The following is a 19,549-nucleotide window of genomic DNA, read 5'->3' as shown; positions in this document are numbered from 1 at the left end:
CTGAAGTCTGGCATTTTAAAGCCCACAGTGTTTCTGCTTTATGCAAAAGGGATGCTCACTTTTGCATATACTTCCTCTTTGAACTGCACATAAAATTTGCTTAGTTTAGTAAACAAGTTAATGCTATAAAATAAGGGAAGTTGTGGAAAAAAAATCAGTCTAACAATAAAGGCAAAGGGAATGTTTTTTGTGATAATTGCCCTGACAAGAGACCTAGACATAAGGAAAGATTTTGTGGGAGTAAAGAGTTTAGGCAAAATTATTTTATCCATTTTAAATGTGAAACAAGGTATTTTTAAAAGATGGACTTAGCATCACTTTTAGGGTGGGATTTTTCTAAATTCCTTTGCCTTGGCCTAAGTCTGTTTCCATTGAAGTCAATGGTTGGTTTCAATTGGAACAGAGTTAGGCCAGTGCTGGGAACTTTTGAAAATTCTACTCTTAAGTTCTGGAAGTATAAAGATCTAATAGATTAACAACAAAAGACAGATCTGAGCATAGCCACAGCAGACTACTTCAGGCCTTTCCTAATTCTGAATTGTTGTTTTTATTTATCTTATGGCCCTTCCTCCAATATTCCTTCCATATGACAGTGCTCATATATAAGTCAACTTCAACTAAATTTTTCCGGTAAGATTTTGTATGAGATCTAACCCCACTCCACCCCATACTGGTGATTCTGTGTGGAGCTGAAGAACCCACCACTGAAAGGGGTTAAATAAAAGTTCCCACAGCGTACTAAAGCAGATGTAACACTTCCCCTCCCACACCCCAATATGACAAATGGCTTTACCAACTTTACCAACAATATTATGGTTTGGCTGTGCCTCTCTGTCATTCTCTTCCTCTGACCTCCTACTTCCTCCGCTTCTTCCATTCTTTACTACCCTGCCCTTTCTTCTTTCCATTTTCTCTTTGCAGCTTTTTCTCCAGCATTGATTCACATGTGAAACAAACTGGTTAAAGTCCACACGCAAATGTTTGTCGACTCACTAAAATTACAATATTCAAATATCCACGGGTTTTGTTTAGTTGCTTTCAGCTGATGATGTTGGAAATGAAAAGGCAAAGTATATGTATTTGCATTAGCATTTTGCACACTAGTTTGTTCAAAAGGAAGGGAACTTTTAAAGGGATGATGTCAACCTGCTTAAGAATCCAATCCCAAGCTCCCTGAAATCAATAGGAAGACTTTAGTGAATGTTGGATCTAGCCTTAAACCTCAAAATTTATCTACAAAAAGGAAGCAAAATGCCATGCAACATGTTCTGTATCAAAAATTTAAAACCTCATTTGGTTCAATAACAAACCTCTCAGCTTCTATATCTTTTTCTGTTCTTGGGTTATTTCCTGTTGATCTTCCCCTTCCTTCCCTCCCCCCTATTTTTGGGTGCTCTCTGTAGTAACTATCTACGCATACACAAACACTACAGCTATCTTTTACATAAATTCCATAATATCAATCTTCCTATAACGGAGACTGAATAATTTCAATTAACAACATAAGTTAAAATTTTCAAAGGTATGTAGTAACTCCAAATCACTTAGGCATGTTTGAAAATGTTAACCATGGTTTCTGAATTTGCTACTTGATTGATCTGCCACTTCATGTAGTTTTGTTTTGAGTCCCTTGCTTCAGCTGATGTTTGCCATCAGAAGATTTCTGGGCTTGGTATATTTTCTGGAACTGTCTTTGTCAACTTCCCTAGTTAGAGACTGTATTTTCACAGTCATTGCCAGTTTAAACCATAGCCTTTTTATCTAGGATTTGAACCCAGATCTATAGGGCTGCAGTTATGTCAGCTGAGCTCAGCAACTGTTGCACTGCATTTATGATATAACTAGAACAGTATTTAAATTGGATTTTTAGATGACGCAGAGGAGCTGACTAGAATAGCTACACTTGTTCATATTTATTATTTTTTCCAAATACAACAAATGTACCAACATACCAGATTCATCATAATACACAAAGTAAGTAAAGAGGGTTATGATGAAGTGAGGGGAGGGGAAGTGCATATCTATCTTCAGGGTCTACTTTAATCAGAGTCTTCTAAAAAGTCAAATTCAAAGCAATTTGGACTTTCAGGCATTCCCTTTCTGTTGTAGCTCTACTCTCCACATCTCAACAAAGTTTCCTCCACCCCCATCTATTGGCTCGTTATCACTGCTCTCAGCAGATTTAAGTGAAACACTATTAAAAAGAGCTGCAGCCATAGGAGCTTTGTTTACAGAAGCTGCACCAGTGTTAGCACTGGCGAGCAAGATTTAGAAAATGTGTATAGTGCAGACAAGACCATAGGAGCTATCCATTCTTCTGGGTCATCAACCAAAATGAGGTTTAGGGGAGCCACCTCTGCTATATTTTACGCAATATCCTACCACAGGGAATACTTTCTGAACAAAAGTAAAGGTCAGGGTTGGCTGGCCTTGCTGTCAAAACCTAAACCAATGAGGACATGGCTTACTTATCTATCCCTCTTCCTCCTCATGGCCTGGAAAGCCGTTAATTAAAAGCTATGACCCAATGAAACTATGAGCCAAATAAAATTGATGGGATAGCTCCTGCTCTCATTGAAGTCATGGCAAAACTTCCATTAACTTCAGTGCAACAGGATTGGGTCTAAGGTATTTGTACGCACTTACATGTCCAATTAACTCTGCTTCTGAGTAGGGCGGGGAATCTAACAGGGACTGAGTCAGAGTGGGGGGGTAGGTGAGAGCAGTGTCATATGCTCTCACTCTGCACTGGTATATAGGAGGAGTTAACACTACAATTAGACACTGTGAACTAATGACCAGCACACTCCTACTCTTTCAGTCAAACAACTCCAGACAATTCCCTTGTGGGCAGCTAACAAACAGCAGGGGGAAAGACTGTATAATAAAAAGGATACAGCTTTCAGGTGACATCTGTAGGCCTTGTTGTGACTATTGCCTGGCTGACTCCATCTTCATTAAAGTTCAGACTAAGGATTTGTTTCCATGAACATTTAGTGTATGGCAAGCTTGGGTGTAAATCTGCCAGGCAATAGCTGTTCATGTGGCCCCTGCTGGAGAGCCCTAACCTAAAGAAAGGTTAGTGCTCGTCAGCAGGCTCCACACAGAGAGTTGGTCTGAGGCAGGCTAGTGTGGGGTAGATTCATATGCTAACTTATCGCGAACTACATGTTCATGTAGACAAGCCCAAAGTTACCTAGGACCATGTGTAAAAATGGTTCATGCTCAAATGACTTCAACACATGCTCAAATCCCACCATGGAGATAACCCAACCACGGGCTACGTCGTCCACTCCTGAAGTAAAATCCACAAAAAGGAATCTTTGTAGGCATCCCCATCATAGATCCACACACACACATTGTTCCTTTGAGGGAGCAGGGCATTCCCTCTACAGAATGAAGCTGGATTGATCCCCAAATCCCACAGGATTTGCAGGAGGTCAGAACCATCTACATTCAGACCCAAGCCTCTGCGCCAGCTCTGGAGTCCCAGGACCCACACCCCTCCCCAACTGCCAACTCCCTGTTGCTGGGGCTCCAATAGAGCTGTTCTATTTGGACTCCTTACTCCTAGGACCCCCTTCAGAGGAGGATCCCCAGTATGAAGCGGGCTCTCTGGGAAAGCTATTGCAGCCTGATGCCTAGGGAATCCCAATGATACCAGCAGGGGAAGGATGCTGACTACCCACTCCCCATCTCCCACTTGCTGGTGAGGATCACAACTTGCATGGAGCACCTTCTGCAGGAAGTGGACACATACAAAATGGGGAACAAACAGGCGAGGCAGTAGTACTTCTGAAAAGTATCTGGGGGTTATAGCGGTTCACAAACTGAATGGTGAGTCAACAAGTGTGATGCTGTTGCAAAGATGGCAAATCTCATCCTGGGATGTGTTAACATGAATGTCACATGTAAAACATGGGAGCTAATTGTTCTACTCTACTCAGAACTGGTGAGGCCTCAGCTGGAGTATTCTGTCCAGTTTTGGATGCCACACTTCAAGAAAGATGTTAACAAATTGAGGAGAATCCAGAGAAGAGCAACAAAAATAAGAGATTTAGAAAACATGGCCTCTGAGGAAAGGTGGAATTAATTGGGCGTGTTTAGTCTAGAGAGAAAAAGACTGGAGGGGGACATGGTAATAGTCTTCAAGTATGTAAAAGGTGATCAGTTGTTATCCTTGTCCACCTAAGGTAAGACAGGAAATAATCAGCTTAATATGAAGCAATGGAGATTTAGGTTGGATATTAGGCTTCTAATTATAAGGATAGTTAAGCACTGGAACATGTTACCTGGGATGGTTAATATCATCTTTGTCCTTGGAGGCTTTTAAGAACAGGTTATACAAATACCTATCAGGGATGGCCTAGATATACTTAATCCTGCCTCAGCACAGGGCAATGGATTGGATGACCTCTTGAGGTGTCTTCCATCCCTACATTTCTCTGATTCTATAATAGGAGGGAAGGTGCATTTGAATCCTCCCCACTTCCTACCGCCTTTCCATGTGGGAGCGGGACCCCTTTCCACCTGGATTTAGGCCTTAGTTCAACAAGTATATGCATAAGTGCTGTACTGAATCAGGGCTTAAATGGGCACCGTCTTAACCCATATTAAGAAATGGCTTACACAACCCTGTGTGACAGCCTGGGTTCTACCAGTAAATCCAACTGGCTTGGACTATTACATGATTGTGTACACCATTATATAACAATCTGGCCCTGCCTACACACAAATACATTATGATGACACCTAAAAGTGTGCTATAGCCCAGGTATGCTGGGTGTCCTGGTAGTACTTATGGAATAATTTACATCATCATGGGATACCATAACATGTCTGGGCCTTGTCTACACCAGCCACCGGCGCCATTCAGAAAACATAGTTCTGGCCAACAGTTTGCTTGGACCAAGACAGATCTAGTTTGGGTCCTGTCTGAGCTTCAGCGGCCGCTGTGGTAGGGACCAGTCACAACGTAGAAGCCCCCAACACAGGTAAATCATGGTTCAGGACTGGCAGTCTGGGTGGTAACAAATTGTGCTATAGTATTAGGCCATGGTATTACAGGCCCCAGTCTTATAATGGCCCAGTCCTGACAGCGTGCCTTTAAAAAACTACTTCACTCTGAAACTTTTCACAGAGATAGTGACTCATGAGACTGGATCACACAGTGAATCATTCACACTTAGGCCATCACTAGGTATAAATGATGTTTATTTATGTGTAGGTGGCACTGACATTTGTTGTTGTTTTTTTTAAATTGTATTAACTTGCTAGGCTAGTTTGAAATAGTTTTCTGGGCTATTGTGTTTCGATTACAGTCTAATTAGTCACATTCTTTCCATGGACATTGGAAACTAAAGACAATGGGAGTATCCAGGTCAGGATTTGACCCACTAATATTAATACCACCTATATTTTTATATAGATAGTAAAGTTCTAAAAAGATTTATTTACCTAGACCTGATCCATACCTAAAGTAAGGCTGTCAAATACAGCGTGTTTGGGCTTTGGGGTTGGTTGGTTTTTAAATTACACACACACACAGATTGGTGGGAAATTCTCATTTCACTTTTTCCCCCCTACTGCTCACCTTTTAAAATCAGTTATTTTTGTTTAGATTTGGGCATCTGTTGGCCTCACAGAGAGTAGAAAAGCTCAGAATTAGAGCTCATTGAAATTTTCTGAAAATTTGATTTTACAATGAAATTTTAATTGAAATTTTAGGAGGGGAGAAAAAGCAAAATATTTTCCCCCAGGTTTTTCAATCAGTTCTGCTTATGGCAAATTCCTGTCTCCTTCTTGGAAGGACATGTTTTTAATTTTCCCCATCAGTACATGGGCTAATCTCCCGTTTGCCACTATCTGCCTTTTCTGATTAATACTTTTCCTGGATCCTTACAATCAAACAATGGACCTCATCCTAAGCTGATGCAAATCAACAAAGCTCAGCTGACTTCTGTGGAATATGCTGACTTATACCATGTGAAGATCTGGCCCAACAGCGGTAACATGGTGCACTTGGAGTCCAGTGCAGTTTTAGGGCTGGATCCAATGCCTATTGAAACCAATGAGAGTCTTTCCACTGACTTCAAAGGGAAGCATTTCAAGGAGGTCCAAGAATAAGAGGAGCCCAATGAAATTACAATTAATTGTAATAGATCATTAATCAAAACATTGTCAATGCAAGGTTTGTTTTGTAAAGAACAAACACCGACCAATCCAGGAGGAAATAACAGAATTTATTTTTGTTTCTCCTCTTCACTGCTGCCTAGCATATTAAATACCTAGGCGAAAATGCAACTCATTTGCTGCTCTATGTTCAATACCTGCTAGAGTCCCATTGCAGTGCATAGTTTCAAATAAAAAGCAGGCACTTAAAAGAACAATGTTGTGTTCTAGCTCAGCACAGTGATGGCTGACCATGACAGCGGAAACTTTAAAATAAAGATAATCTGTACTCATTTAGAAAACTTTAGGGAAGGTGAAGAAAACCTGAGGCTTCTGGTAGGTATTTCAGTGTAAGTCCATCTCCATTTTGAAAATGGAAACAAGTGCAAGTGATCTGGATGCTAGGATGTTTGCATTGTTCTGTGAATCACATGGATTCCATTCCATAGCTGCCTGGAACGACAAATGCAAAACAGCAGTGGCGCAAAACCAGGGTTTGACATTTGCATTTGAAGGCAATATCTGCAAATCGTTTGGATATGATCTTTATGGCAAGTGAGTCATGCTATTTTCATGGAGTTTGTTTTCATGTTTTTGCTAAATGCACAGAGTGCCCCTTACAGTGTTGAAGTTCTATGGCCTCTGTTATATAGGACTAGATGATCACAATGGTCCTTTCTGGCCTTAGAATCTATGAACGTCCCCTCCAAAAAGCATTAAATACAAAAGCAACATTTACTAGTTTCATCAGTTACTGCTTGTCACAGTGCTATGCCAGACACGCAACAGAATCAGCATTTAAGTGCAACCATATTAAGAGTCCAACTGACTATTTATTCATGGGTGATTAGAGAATAGATACAAGGGGAATAAGTAAACACTGGAACTAGAGTCAGTTCTTACTAAGAAATGCAGTGCCATCTGTTGGAATTATCTGCAATATCACCTGGACAAAATGTACAGGAAGCTAAGACATTCCATACCAGAATAGCTCAATGTCTCATCTAATCTGATTGCCCACTCTATATATTGTGCCCAATTTCAGGGTTGATGTTTTGACACTCTACTGTCAGAACCACCTTTCCTGCTTTGTATAATGCAGGCATGCCTTCCTGGATCACAACCGTATCTGCTGGGCAGCTGTACTGGTTATTACTAACATTGGCTCCAGAATTATCAAAAACCAGGCCAGTGATTGAAGCCCCCATGTCTTGATCACTGTATGAATGTCCTTTATTATTGCCCCACTGTTGCCTATCTAGTGTCCAGAAGAGCAGGTCAGATGTAGGGTCACAGAATTAGTGTCAGTCTAGGGGATTGTACCTGTAAAAATAACTATCCAAATGCCAGACAGAAACTTCTGTATATAACCAGAGGTTGTTAATAGGGTTAATCAGTGGATACCCAGAAAGTATACGTCTCACCATCTGAGCATCTTTGTCCTGGAAAAAAATCCTGGATAGAACATGCCCAAAGTTTGGATAAATTTAGATCTGGTTCCAGACCTGAAATTTGTGATGTAGGCCCATCTCTAAGGCCCAAACCAACCCTCCAGATCGAAATATCCCCAAACTTTGGTCAAGTTTGAATTCAGATTCAAACTTTCAAGATGAGTCCAAGGAGGAGTCTTACTACAATGCCATAAAATATAGCAGATACTTTTGATTAACAGATTTCCATCTAGCCTTGGGGCTATATCCTGCCTTACTTCCTGGCCTGCATCTACTATGGACACTAGTAAGACTTTGTCCATGGGTAAAGGATTGTAGGTGAGCTTTTAACAATAAAATTTCTCATAATCACGTTTTACTTCCTTGTTTATATAAAATTTATTGGGCCCAATCTACCAATACTCTGTGCAGTCATTTGCACCAGTGCAAAATGAACGTCACATGTTACCCTTTCTGATTTGGTAGTACTTTGCCCAGGTATCAATAACTGTCCAGGGCCATAGTGAATGCGGCCTTAAATTCACATTATTAGTTCAAACCTGTATTCTCATCAGAATCTTTTGTTCAGTGAATAAAATTCCATTGTAAAAGGATAATTGCCAAAAGCAAATTACAGAGTATTCTAAACCAAATGTATTCTTTTCCAGAATATTGTCCTCAAAGTTAGAAGAGAGAACAGAATCTCCAATGACAAAGTGGATTTAAATAAAATAGGAGTTTGGTGGTAATATGGTGATGATCTAAGAAAGGGAGTGAATCTGAAATCCCATTATTTAAGGTAAATATAATTCGTCTACAATGGAGATTTTATAACTTCACAGGTAGCGATGGACCTGAACCAAAACCCTCAGATCCAGATACCTCCACACTTGAGGGAAATCCATATGCATGTGGCCAGACATAGTTCTCATATTCCTCCCCCATCCACAACTCTCTCCTGTTAATTCATTATATAGCCTGAATTTTACCATTATTTGTCTGGCAATCAGTTACTGTGATTATTTATTATTTGTCTAGAGCCAACAGAGTGCTAGGAGCTTGACAGAAGGGCATGAAGACAAGGCCCATCCTACAAAAATCTCATCATCTAAACAGATAACATACAGATGAGGGAGAAAGTTTGGAAAGTGACCAAAAGCAGCAGGACTGAAGAATGAAGAAGAGCATATAGCTTGTAGGTCCCATGCTTTTTTAAAAATGAGTTATGTATCAGCAAACACTTCACTGTGTGGGATGAGGGACTTCACAGAGAAGGTAGAAGCATGGCAATCTGTATGAAGGAAGGGTTGCAAAGCTGTTTAGAAGTCAAGAGTGGGAGCAGGCTGCGGAAGGGACAGTTACTAAAGGTGAAGAGAATAGAAAGAGGGAATGTAAAAGGAGAAAGCAGAGAAATAGATATCATGCAGGCTGTGCATGGGACTTGAAGAGGAGGACAGCATGCTCACATCTGATGTGGTAAGGCATGTCACCTTGAAACAGAATCTGTTCATTTACAGGATTTTTACTCTCTAACCACTCTAGCCTGTTATTCTAGAGGCACTCATGAGTGCTGACTTGCTGGCACAGACCTAATTTTTTAAAAGGACGAAGAACGTGGAAACATTTGTTTAGTAAAAAAAAATAATCCACATTCCATATAAAAAAGGAGACCTGGATTTTTCAGTCAGTTTTTGGGGCTTGTGGACTCTGGCAAAGTCTTGTTAAAAGCACTGGGGAAGTTGTTTGTTTTTGTCATGGATATACACACAAGATTTGGGCATATTCACTTTTAATAACTGATAGTTTGGCTGCTTGTTTCTTGAAGTCACTCACAGATGGGCTGGCAAGTGTTTCATTGGAATAAGCAGTAGTTGTGAGGAAAATGCTCATTCACAAACAGAAACTTCCAAGGGGATGACAATACAAAAAGGGAGGACAGGTTGAGGCGTGCCTAGGTATTTGAGGGATACACTTAGACACAATTTTCACACAGGTGTAGGGTGGTTTTGCTTTTTTCAACCCTAGCATGATAGATTATTAATCATCTTCAGCCAGTCTGTGGGAGAGTAGCAGACACATGACAAACAGATTGCACTGACTGCATTGTTGGTTTAAACCCCACTACATAGCATGGTTCCATTAGATTCACACAGGTTAATGCATTTAGAGACGTCTCATGATTTTGGTTATAGGTGAGTTTCTGCAACGTTGGGAGCATGCTGTCTTGGTGCGCTTTCCCTCTTCTGCAGATGCATATCTACATCCACGTACGGATGGGAGTGTGGGACTGTTATGTTGTGCCCAACAACTATAGACCATTCAAGTCTCACAGACTGCAAATGAGACACATGCAATCAGTGAGTCATTCTCATGAACAGCAGGGCTGAACCTCCCCCCAAGTAGCTTCAGGCCAGTACAAAAGCATCAACTTTGTTATTTTGGGTTGCTACACAACAGCGTAGCATCAGGGTAGCACAATGGGATGATAACACCAAGAAGTTGCAACACAAACATTGCTAGTTGCTGCCACCACCACAGCTGTTGTTTCATGCCAAGGCCCCTCTTTTCAGCTTGTGAGACCTTGGTTCAATTCCTGGCTCTGCCATAGATTTCCCATGTGACCTTGGGCAACTCACTTCAAATCTTTGTGCTTTGGTTCCCTAGCTGCAAGATGAGTATAATAGTACTTCCTTTGTCTCATCTAATTTGATCCTAAACTCTGCTATATATATGCATAATAGAAGGCAGCCCTCCCGCCACTTAGCAAATTGGACTCCAGTCTTAGCTGTAACATAATGTTATGCTACTACTGTAACATATTAACATTAAGACAAAATGCTAAAGCAGAGGTAGTCAATAGGCAGACAGTGGGCCAAATCCAGACAGCCAGATGCTTTTGAACAGACTCCAAAATCTTATAATTATTGTTATTAATTTTTTAATTATTTTCTCTGGTCTGGACCTTGACCAAGAAATGAGGACCTCAACAAAAAAATAACTGACTACTCCTGTGCTAAAGGGTAAAATAGGGGAATACATATGAACACTTTGAATGAAGATTAATTGTCATTTATTAACTTTGGTACATTTTTTTACTTTCCCAATCTAACCTGAATATTTTTGAACTCTCATCTTTAAGTGCTCCATTATTTCAGAGAATCTATCTACAATAATTATCATACCACTGCTCCAATGGAAGACACAGAAGCCAAACTTTGCAGTAATGTCAAAGAAGAAGCATTCAGAAGGGAATTGCCATACTGTACAGGAGAAATTGACTTCATGGCTTCCGGAAAGAAACGAGGGAAGGTATGATACTTCTCCCATTAAGGAACTTCAGGCTCTTGACTTCTATTCCTATTGTCAAATTATTTGGTTTGCATTACAGTAGTGTGCAAAGGTCAAAAACAGGAGCAGGGCATCAGTGTAGGGTGACCAGATGTCCCAATTTTATAGGGACAGTCCCGATATTCAGGGCTTTTTGTTATATAGGGACCTATTACCCCGCCCCATCCCAATTTTTCACACTTTCTATCTGGTCACCCTACATCAGTGCTATGTGCTGTACAAGCCCATGTGAAGTCATGGTTCGTGCCCCAAAGAGCTTACAATCTAATTTAAAATAAGACACAAATAAATGCAACAAACCAGAAGAAAGGAGGGGGGGTGACAGTAATAAGATCACTTAGCTACATAAACAAGCATCATGCACAACTGGATGGCTTTGAACCATTTACACTTTTAGTTTATTTTACCCTTCCCAGCTTTGTTTATTTGCATATCATTTGCCTATTTCAGCTTCTGCCCAATCAATCTATTTTTTAAACTTCTACTTATTTAAAACATTTTTAAATGTACCCTTTGCCTATTTATTTATTGAAATTCTACCCTGACTTCATCCCCCTGCACTTCCAGAAGAAGTTTCTGTTACCTTCTGCCCATCCCATATCCATAATCTTGGTCTTGGATGCTACCTAGTAAAACTCCCCCGAGTCAAGTCCTCCACAGTCACTGAGACTCCAGAACGCCTCTCCTCTTAGATATTCAACAAGCCTTGTGCTGATGAAGGCATGGGATTCTGAGCAGATCCTCAGCTGCTGTAAGTCAGCATAGCTACTTTGACCTAATGAAGTTATACTGATTTACACTAGCTGAGGATCTGCCCCAAAATGTGTAAAGTGCAAAGTAATGTTAAGGTGAATCAGTGGCGAAGGTGGGATGAGAATTCAAGCATCCCAGGCTCCTAGCCCTGTATTCAAACCACTAGACACCACTGCCTCTATGGCAGTGGTTCTCAACCAGGGGTACGCAGAGGCCTTCCAGCGGGTATGTCAACTCACCGAGATATTTACCTAGTTTTACAACAGGCTACATAAAATGCACTAGCAAAGTCAGTACAAAATAAAATTTCATGCAGACAAGGACTGGTTTATACTGCTCTATATACTATACATGGATATGTAAGTACAATATTTATATTCCAATTGATTTGATAATTATGTGGTAAAAATGAGAAAGTCAGCAATTTTTCAGTAATAGTGTGCTGTGACTTTGTATTTTTGTGTCTGATTCTGTAAGCAAGTAGTTTTTAAGTGAAGTGAAACTTGGGGGGTAGGCAAGACAAAATCAGACTCCTGAAAGGGGTACCGTAGTCTGGAAAGGTTGAGAGCCACTTCGCTACAGGACACACACATGCATTTGCATTCACAATCATATTCAGCCAAATGACACCTTCAAGACTCAGGTGTCACTTATTACCCAATATACAACACAGAGAAGGAGACAACCTCATCTATGTCAAAAGAAAAGGAGTACTTGTGGCACCTTAGAGACTAGCCAATTTATTTGAGCATGAGCTTTCGTGAGCTACAGCTCACTTCATCGGATGCATACCGTGGAAACTGCAGCAGACATTATATACACACAGAGATCATGAAACAATACCTCCTCCCACCCCACTGTCCTGCTGGTAATAGCTTATCTAAAGTGATCATCAAGTTGGGCCATTTCCAGCACAAATCCAGGTTTTCTCACCCTCCACCCCCCCACACACAAACTCACTCTCCTGCTGGTAATAGCCCATCCAAAGTGACAACTCTCTTCACAATGTGCATGATAATCAAGGTGGGCCATTTCCTGCACAAATCCAGGTTCTCTCACCCCCTCACCCCCTCCAAAAACCACACACACAAACTCACTCTCCTGCTGGTAATAGCTCATCCAAAGTGACCACTCTCCCTACAATGTGCATGGTAATCAAGGTGGGTCATGTCCAGCACAAATCCAGGCTCTCTCACTCCCCCCCCCCCCCTTTTCCCGGGGACACACACACACACACAAACTCACTCTCCTGCTGGCAATAGCTCATCCAAACTGACCACTCTCCAAGTTTAAATCCAAGTTTAACCAGAACGTCTGGGGGGGGGGGGTAGGAAAAAACAAGGGGAAATAGGCTACCTTGCATAATGACTTAGCCACTCCCAGTCTCTATTTAAGCCTAAATTAATAGTATCCAATTTGCAAATGAATTCCAATTCAGCAGTTTCTCGCTGGAGTCTGGATTTGAAGTTTTTTTGTTTTAAGATAGCGACCTTCATGTCTGTGATTGCGTGACCAGAGAGATTGAAGTGTTCTCCGACTGGTTTATGAATGTTATAATTCTTGACATCTGATTTGAAACCTGTCATCTATGTCAGTCACCTATTTATTTTTTAAACTTTGGAAGGTGCTCAGATGCCACAGCAGTGTGTGGTTTAGTGACCATACAGAGGTAACAAACTCATGCATTCAAAATAGGCAGATGCAAAAGAAAAGGGAGGAAAGATACAAAAGTACAGTGGGATTTCCTATCTAAACTCCAGCCACAAATATACTTTTAAAGTGGTTACTAGCAGCCAAGATTAAAAAACGTGACTAGTGATTAAAAAATTGCTACGACTTTTAAGGGGCCTGATTTTCAGAAAGGGCTGAGCACCCATTCTCTGAAACATCAAGCACCTTTAAGATGTCTCAAGTTGGGCATTAAAAAAAACAAAACAAAAACACAAAATCATACACACACACCAAACAGGTTCCCAGAAATCACAAGGCACTTTTAAAATCTTGGCCTATGCATAGCTCGCTATAAATGTGCAATACAAAATAAATTAAACCAGATGATCAAATTCTATGCTGCATCTCTCTGGAAGGCACAGCCCAGGGGACTTGTAGGTAGGAAACTTCTGCCTTTCAGACTGTAGGCTGCTGCAGGACCAAAACAAACATTCCCTGATGTTATTTAGGCAGCCATAGGAGATGCTCTCAGTTATAGCAGCCTCCACAGCATTACCAGACCAGCCACAGTGGTTTGATTTGTTTCCCCATCCTTGGTTCTATCCCCAGCACACAACAGTATGCCAACAGGCCAGCACAAGGCAAGGACAGGTGGTCCGATACAAAGTTTATCCCTGGGGAATCCTCCCTGGCCTCTTGTGGGCTTCTTTACCATCCTAATACACCATCAGAATAGCATGTAGGGGCTGGAGTCCCTCTTGGAGTCTGCACCCAGAAGACCTTATAACAAAATTAAGATAAAAAGAGAAGGAAGCATCAGATTCATGGAGGCAATGATAAAGGGTGTTAATGATAAGATCACACAATGGCTTGTGTGAATGGTGCACATGTTGAGAGTTATATAGGTTACTGTTCAGAAGATTTTTTAAAACAGGTTAAGGCTTCCTTGAAGAAGCATATTTTGTTGGAGGGAATATGTATAAATAGATGATTTGAACACTTTTTCTTTTGTTTCTGTTGTTTTGTAATTTGTACTCATCCTTATGTAAAAAACAATACCTTCTATAGTATATAACAAAAGGAAGCCTTATTGGAAGCAAAACAGTATGTGATTTAAAGTGCCATAAATAAATGTTAAGTCACTGGTACTTCCAAAGCACACTGCTATAGAATGAAGACAACACACATGAATACCCCTAGGAAATTAGATCATAATTATATATCAGAGTATGTCCACAGTTGAATGGTGGCTGGGAAAGCTTAGTACAATGCGGATATGTGGTTGCAGTCCTTAGTTTTAGTTTATAACAATGGTCTAGTAGACTTGTATGTACTATACTCTTCTGTTAAATATTTTAAGAGCTGAGGCTCTTCGGTTTATTTCCTCTGGCTGATCCTATTGACATCACTGATCTGTTTTAGACATTTAATGCCAATCCAATGATGAAAACCATGTATCATATTTAGTAAATACATCATCAGAGAAATGTTTGCCCATTATTGAACTCTGCATCACTGAATTATCAATAGATTATTCAACAGAAAGTAGAAATCCAGCTCAAGTGAAACCAGTGGAAAAGAGCATAAACTAAGGCAGGTCATGAAAATTAGGAAGGCTAAGAAAGTATTTGAAGAGCAAATAGCCAAAGACATAAAAATAGACAAGAAATAATTTAGGTAGTGCAGAAACAAGAAGTCTGTGACAAAATGGTTAAGCCTACTGGACTCCACAGGAGTCAAGACAGTGGTTGAAGAGGACAAGGGCATTGAAGAAGAAGAAGAACTAAATAATGCATCAGTCCTCACCACTGTGGATATTGGGGAGATACACAATGAATAATTAACCAGTAGGACTCATTGCCATAGGAAGCCAGTGAGATCAAGAACTTAACAGGATTAAAAGACATAACTAGATATTTATATGGATAACATCCAACATTTGTTTATTTTGTTTTTTTAAAGGAATATAAAGCCTCATTCTTTCTGTACAAAAAAAGTCAACTACTAGGTGACGGAGGTTGGGCAGACACTTCCCTCTATTGGCTAGTTTTTCCATAATTGTCCATTACAGGGTCTCCTGCACCTTCTTCTGAAGTATTTTGTTCTGGCCAGTGTCATGAAGAGTATTAAACTAAAACTTGTGACTTTGGGCATCACTTAGTCTCTCATTCTCAGTTCCCCATCTATGAAATGGGGATAATAGCACTTCCCTACCTCAAAAGGGGTGTGGTGAGGATAAATACACTGAAGATTTTGACATGGCCCTCCAGCCAGGTCACACAAAGAGAATCACATCCTCCAGAGTTTGATAGGTCAGCCCTGCCTGGGACACCCACCAGCTTCTGGCAGAGGCACCTGCCTCAATTTTTGCTTCTTTTCATCCGTAAGAGAGGCATAGTCCTTCAGCGTCCAATACGAAGCCTGCCCTGGGCATAAATTTATTCACATACACCAGTGCGGTAATACCCTAAAATCTTGTAAGTCAAACCATTCTCCAATTTCTGTAATAAACATACAAAGTAGGATTTTCCCATTCCTCTCTCCAGGGAGATTGCCCTCACAGCACCCACTCAAGAGTCAATACCAGCAGCACTTTGTTCCCATTTCCATTTGCCCCCGATCAAGGGCCCCACTCTCCAGCCATCCCTATCGGACAGTGACCAATTTCTTCCTACCTTTCATTCGCTTCTTCACCCAGAGGGCCCCCCGCTCCTGCAATGTTTTACTCCTGCAGACCTGCCTGCAAGTCCTATCCCTGCTCAGGGGCACCCAGAACAGCTTTCTTGCTTCTGGGTTCAGCTCTTCTGACCAAGCCGGATTTTCTTCGGATTCTCTCCAACACTCCTGTTGCAGCTCCCATAGGAGCTCAGCTTTCTCTACTAGATCTCCTGAAGCTCTCTCCCAAGAAGCTCCTGCCAGCTCTTCCTTGCTGTTCCCTGCCTCAGAGTCTGAGGCAGCTCTCACCACACCACCTCCTGCGTCTGACTCTTCTCAGGCTCTGACTCTCCAGGTCTCCTTCCCTCTAGGGCCAGGTGCCCTCTCAAGCCTAAATTGACCAGCCACAGGCACATTAACCTCTTCCTTCTAAGGGTACGTCTACACTGGAATAAAAGACCCATGGCCTGGCTGCAGCTGGCCCAGGTCAGCGGGGTTGGACTCATGATGATTGGGCTGCAGGGCTAAAAATAAAATAAAATAAATAAAATCGCTGTGTAGACATTCAGGCTCAGGCTGGAGCCTGGGCTCTGGGGCCCTCTCCTCTCACAGGGTCCTAGAGCTCGGGCACCAGTCTGATCCTGAACATTTATACTGCAGTTTTACGGCCCTGCTGCCTGAGCCCGACTCAGGTGACCCAGGCCAGCCATGGGTATTTAATCGCTGTGTAGACATAACCCTTAAAGGGCCAATGTCACTGTTACTCTGTGACACAGGATGTCTAAACTCAAGGGAACAGAATCTCTTCTGCCCTCCCCAGACGCAATTCTCTGCAGTCTCTTTCCCCCTCTCCCAGCCTCTGCAGATTTCTTCCTTCCTCTTTTACAGAGCACCACTTCACAGGGCTTTCTCACTGGACGCCTGGTTCCTCTCAAGCTGCTGACCCTCAGGGCCTCTCTCCTGGAGTTTCTCTTCTCCCAGGCCTGCTTCTGAAGTCTCCTTCTCCCCAACTGCCTTCTCCCTTCAAGAAGAGACCCAGGGTACAAACTCCTTCCTACAGACCCCTCTGTGGTTCCTTTCCCAGAGAGCACAAACTCACAACTACCTCTCTCCGGGGTCACCTCTTTCTTGCCCTATATTTACAGGAAACATCCAGTCTGGTTCTCCCCAGCTGGGTCTAGTCCTTAATGACCTGTCTCCCCTGCAGGTGACCCAGATTGGGCTAATTGAGTTGTCAAGCTCCCCTTAAACTCTGTCACTGCCGGTGTGGGGTTTGTACACCCCAGCACAGGCTTCCTGTCCACAAAAGGTTTTACATCCTACACCACCTTTACCTGATATGCCAAGTCTCGCTCTTCTTGGAGACAAACTCCTTCTTTTTTTTAATATTAAGGTCTATCAGTAAAGTATTTCACTGTTATGGTGAAGGATTTTTCCCATCTGTTCCAATTATATACAGAACATCTCTGACCCATCCTCTACAGTAAAACTGTAATTTGATCAACACCAATCTTGCTAATGACCAGGTATATGAACCATTTCCACTTCCATTTCCATAATGGGAGGACAGAGGGGAGAGAGAGGGAAATCACATAAAAATGATGTTGAGGAAGAACAAGTCAGCATCTCTTCATGTTCTGATGCCTCCAATGCATTGGAAATCACTTTACAGTGGTTTGAAGGACAAGAAGAAAGAAATGCAGTGTACCACACTGCAACTTATGCTCTGTATTTGCTGTGATTTTGAGAGGTATCATTTTACCAATTAGTTTGTAAAGATAGGGGTTATACTGTACTGCTATCTTGTGACTCAGTGCCCTTTTGTTTATTACAGTTTGTTAAAGTTCCATGTGCCATCCATCCTGGAGTTATATTTGATATTATGATCAACAAATGGAACCTACCTGCTCCCAACTTGGTTGTCTCTTTAGTTGGAGAAGAAGAAAACTTCCAAATGAAACCTTGGTTACGGGACACCTTAAGAAAAGGACTTGTAAAGGCCGCAGAAAGCACTGGTTGGTTCAACTTCTAAAATTGGAAACTTAATTTCTTCTACCTCCACCCTAAAGAGTCCCCATCCAGCATTTGCCAATCTTTCATCATTAATTTCAGTGGAACAGCTCATATGCATAACAATTAAACACATGCTTAAGGGCTTTGCTGGATGGTGGCTTACACCTGTATTAAGATATTTATTAATGATACAAGTTACTGCAGTATGACTATCTCAATTAATTACTACTTCATTCAAATTACTTCAGACAGTGGTTCTTGCAACTGATAAACATCTGAAGTGCAGTTGTGCTCTAAAAGGTGATGGGGAAAAAAGTGTCACAGTGGGATCCATATCAGTTTTCTCTCTCCAGCTCCCTAGTAGTGGTAGGATTTTCAAAAGCACTCAGCATTGGCCTAACTACACTTCCATTGAAGTCAGTCTTGGCTGCAGTGGGAACAGAGTTGAGACAAGAGAGCACTTCTGAAAAATACCACCTGAATCTCTTCACCTTATGATTAAAAGTGTGTGTTTGTGTCTCAACTGGCAGCCCGTCAAACTCAACCTGGAATCTGAAAGTCAAACTGACCTATTGTGGGTATCACATCCTCACCATTCAAAGAATTTTTTATTGGAACTGATTGACAATTTTGTTAAGTGATGCAGAAACCAGAAGAGAATCTGGCTCACTTTACCTGGTGTTCACTGCAGGGCTAACAGGAATGAAAAGTATTTGAAACATTGACACAATAATTGGCAAACAGGACTCTGAATACACATCTGTCAGTTAAGAGGCCATTTTTTCTTGGCCCCTATGAGCATAACTGCATTTTGAAGTTTATGAAGTGCTTAAAGCATACTTTAGTGCTCAATATAGTATATACTCGGTTCATAGTGCTTTGCTGGTTCAAAGGGGGAAAAAAAGTCACAGTGCCGTTTTGCTTTTCATTACTAAAAAAAGCCAAGTACTAAGGTAGTATCAAAAGTACCATAAACAGATATAGTTATTGAGATCATTGCAGCTTCTATTTATGCTTAGTGTAAACTTCCTATGCTGCAAGTCATCTCAGTACCTACAAGTGGACACTGCTAAGGACTCTGGCTTATTTTTATTTTACTTTCTTTTTTGTCTACTGACACAGTTTGGGGAATATGCTAAATCATTTAGTGAGGGGGACCTCAAGTGGTTTGGTTGTCACTACAGCATCCAGGTCTGGTAATCACCGTGGCTTGCCCTAGGCACATGAAGAATGAACAGAGCCCGGCTCTTTTGCAGAGTCCGCTCTCCAGTACGCCAGAGAGCAAGGCAAAAAGAGTGTCAGATACTTTCCCATAGAGCTGCAACCCAGCAAACTCATCTAACAGCCATTTCCAACATCACACAATCAGTCCTCCCAATTTAGTTCTTCATCCCAACTGCAAGATGTCACCTCCCCAGTTCCCACCCTCCACCCCTTGCCCCAAGAACTAGTACTGCCTCAGATATGCAGACTGTCATATCTGTACTTCCAGTAATATCATTCCGCTA

The 19,549-nt window shown here is 41.5% G+C and overlaps 1 protein-coding gene across 1 annotated transcript in view; it reads left to right on the top strand.

Annotated features, from left to right (window-relative positions):
* TRPM5 (transient receptor potential cation channel subfamily M member 5) overlaps positions 1-19,549 on the top strand; it is a 78,312-nt gene that overhangs the window by 11,118 nt on the left and 47,645 nt on the right. Inside the window, exons 3-4 of the mRNA XM_073350321.1 lie at positions 10,757-10,910; positions 17,863-18,043. Of these exons, the coding sequence (XP_073206422.1) occupies positions 10,757-10,910; positions 17,863-18,043 (335 nt within the window). The remainder of the gene's footprint in view (positions 1-10,756; positions 10,911-17,862; positions 18,044-19,549) is intronic.

Source organism: Lepidochelys kempii, chromosome 6, assembly GCF_965140265.1.
Source record: "Lepidochelys kempii isolate rLepKem1 chromosome 6, rLepKem1.hap2, whole genome shotgun sequence".
NCBI classification, from domain to species: Eukaryota; Metazoa; Chordata; order Testudines; family Cheloniidae; genus Lepidochelys; species Lepidochelys kempii.
Note: the sequence above shows the minus strand (reverse complement) of the source record. Positions and strands in the feature narration are given on the sequence as shown.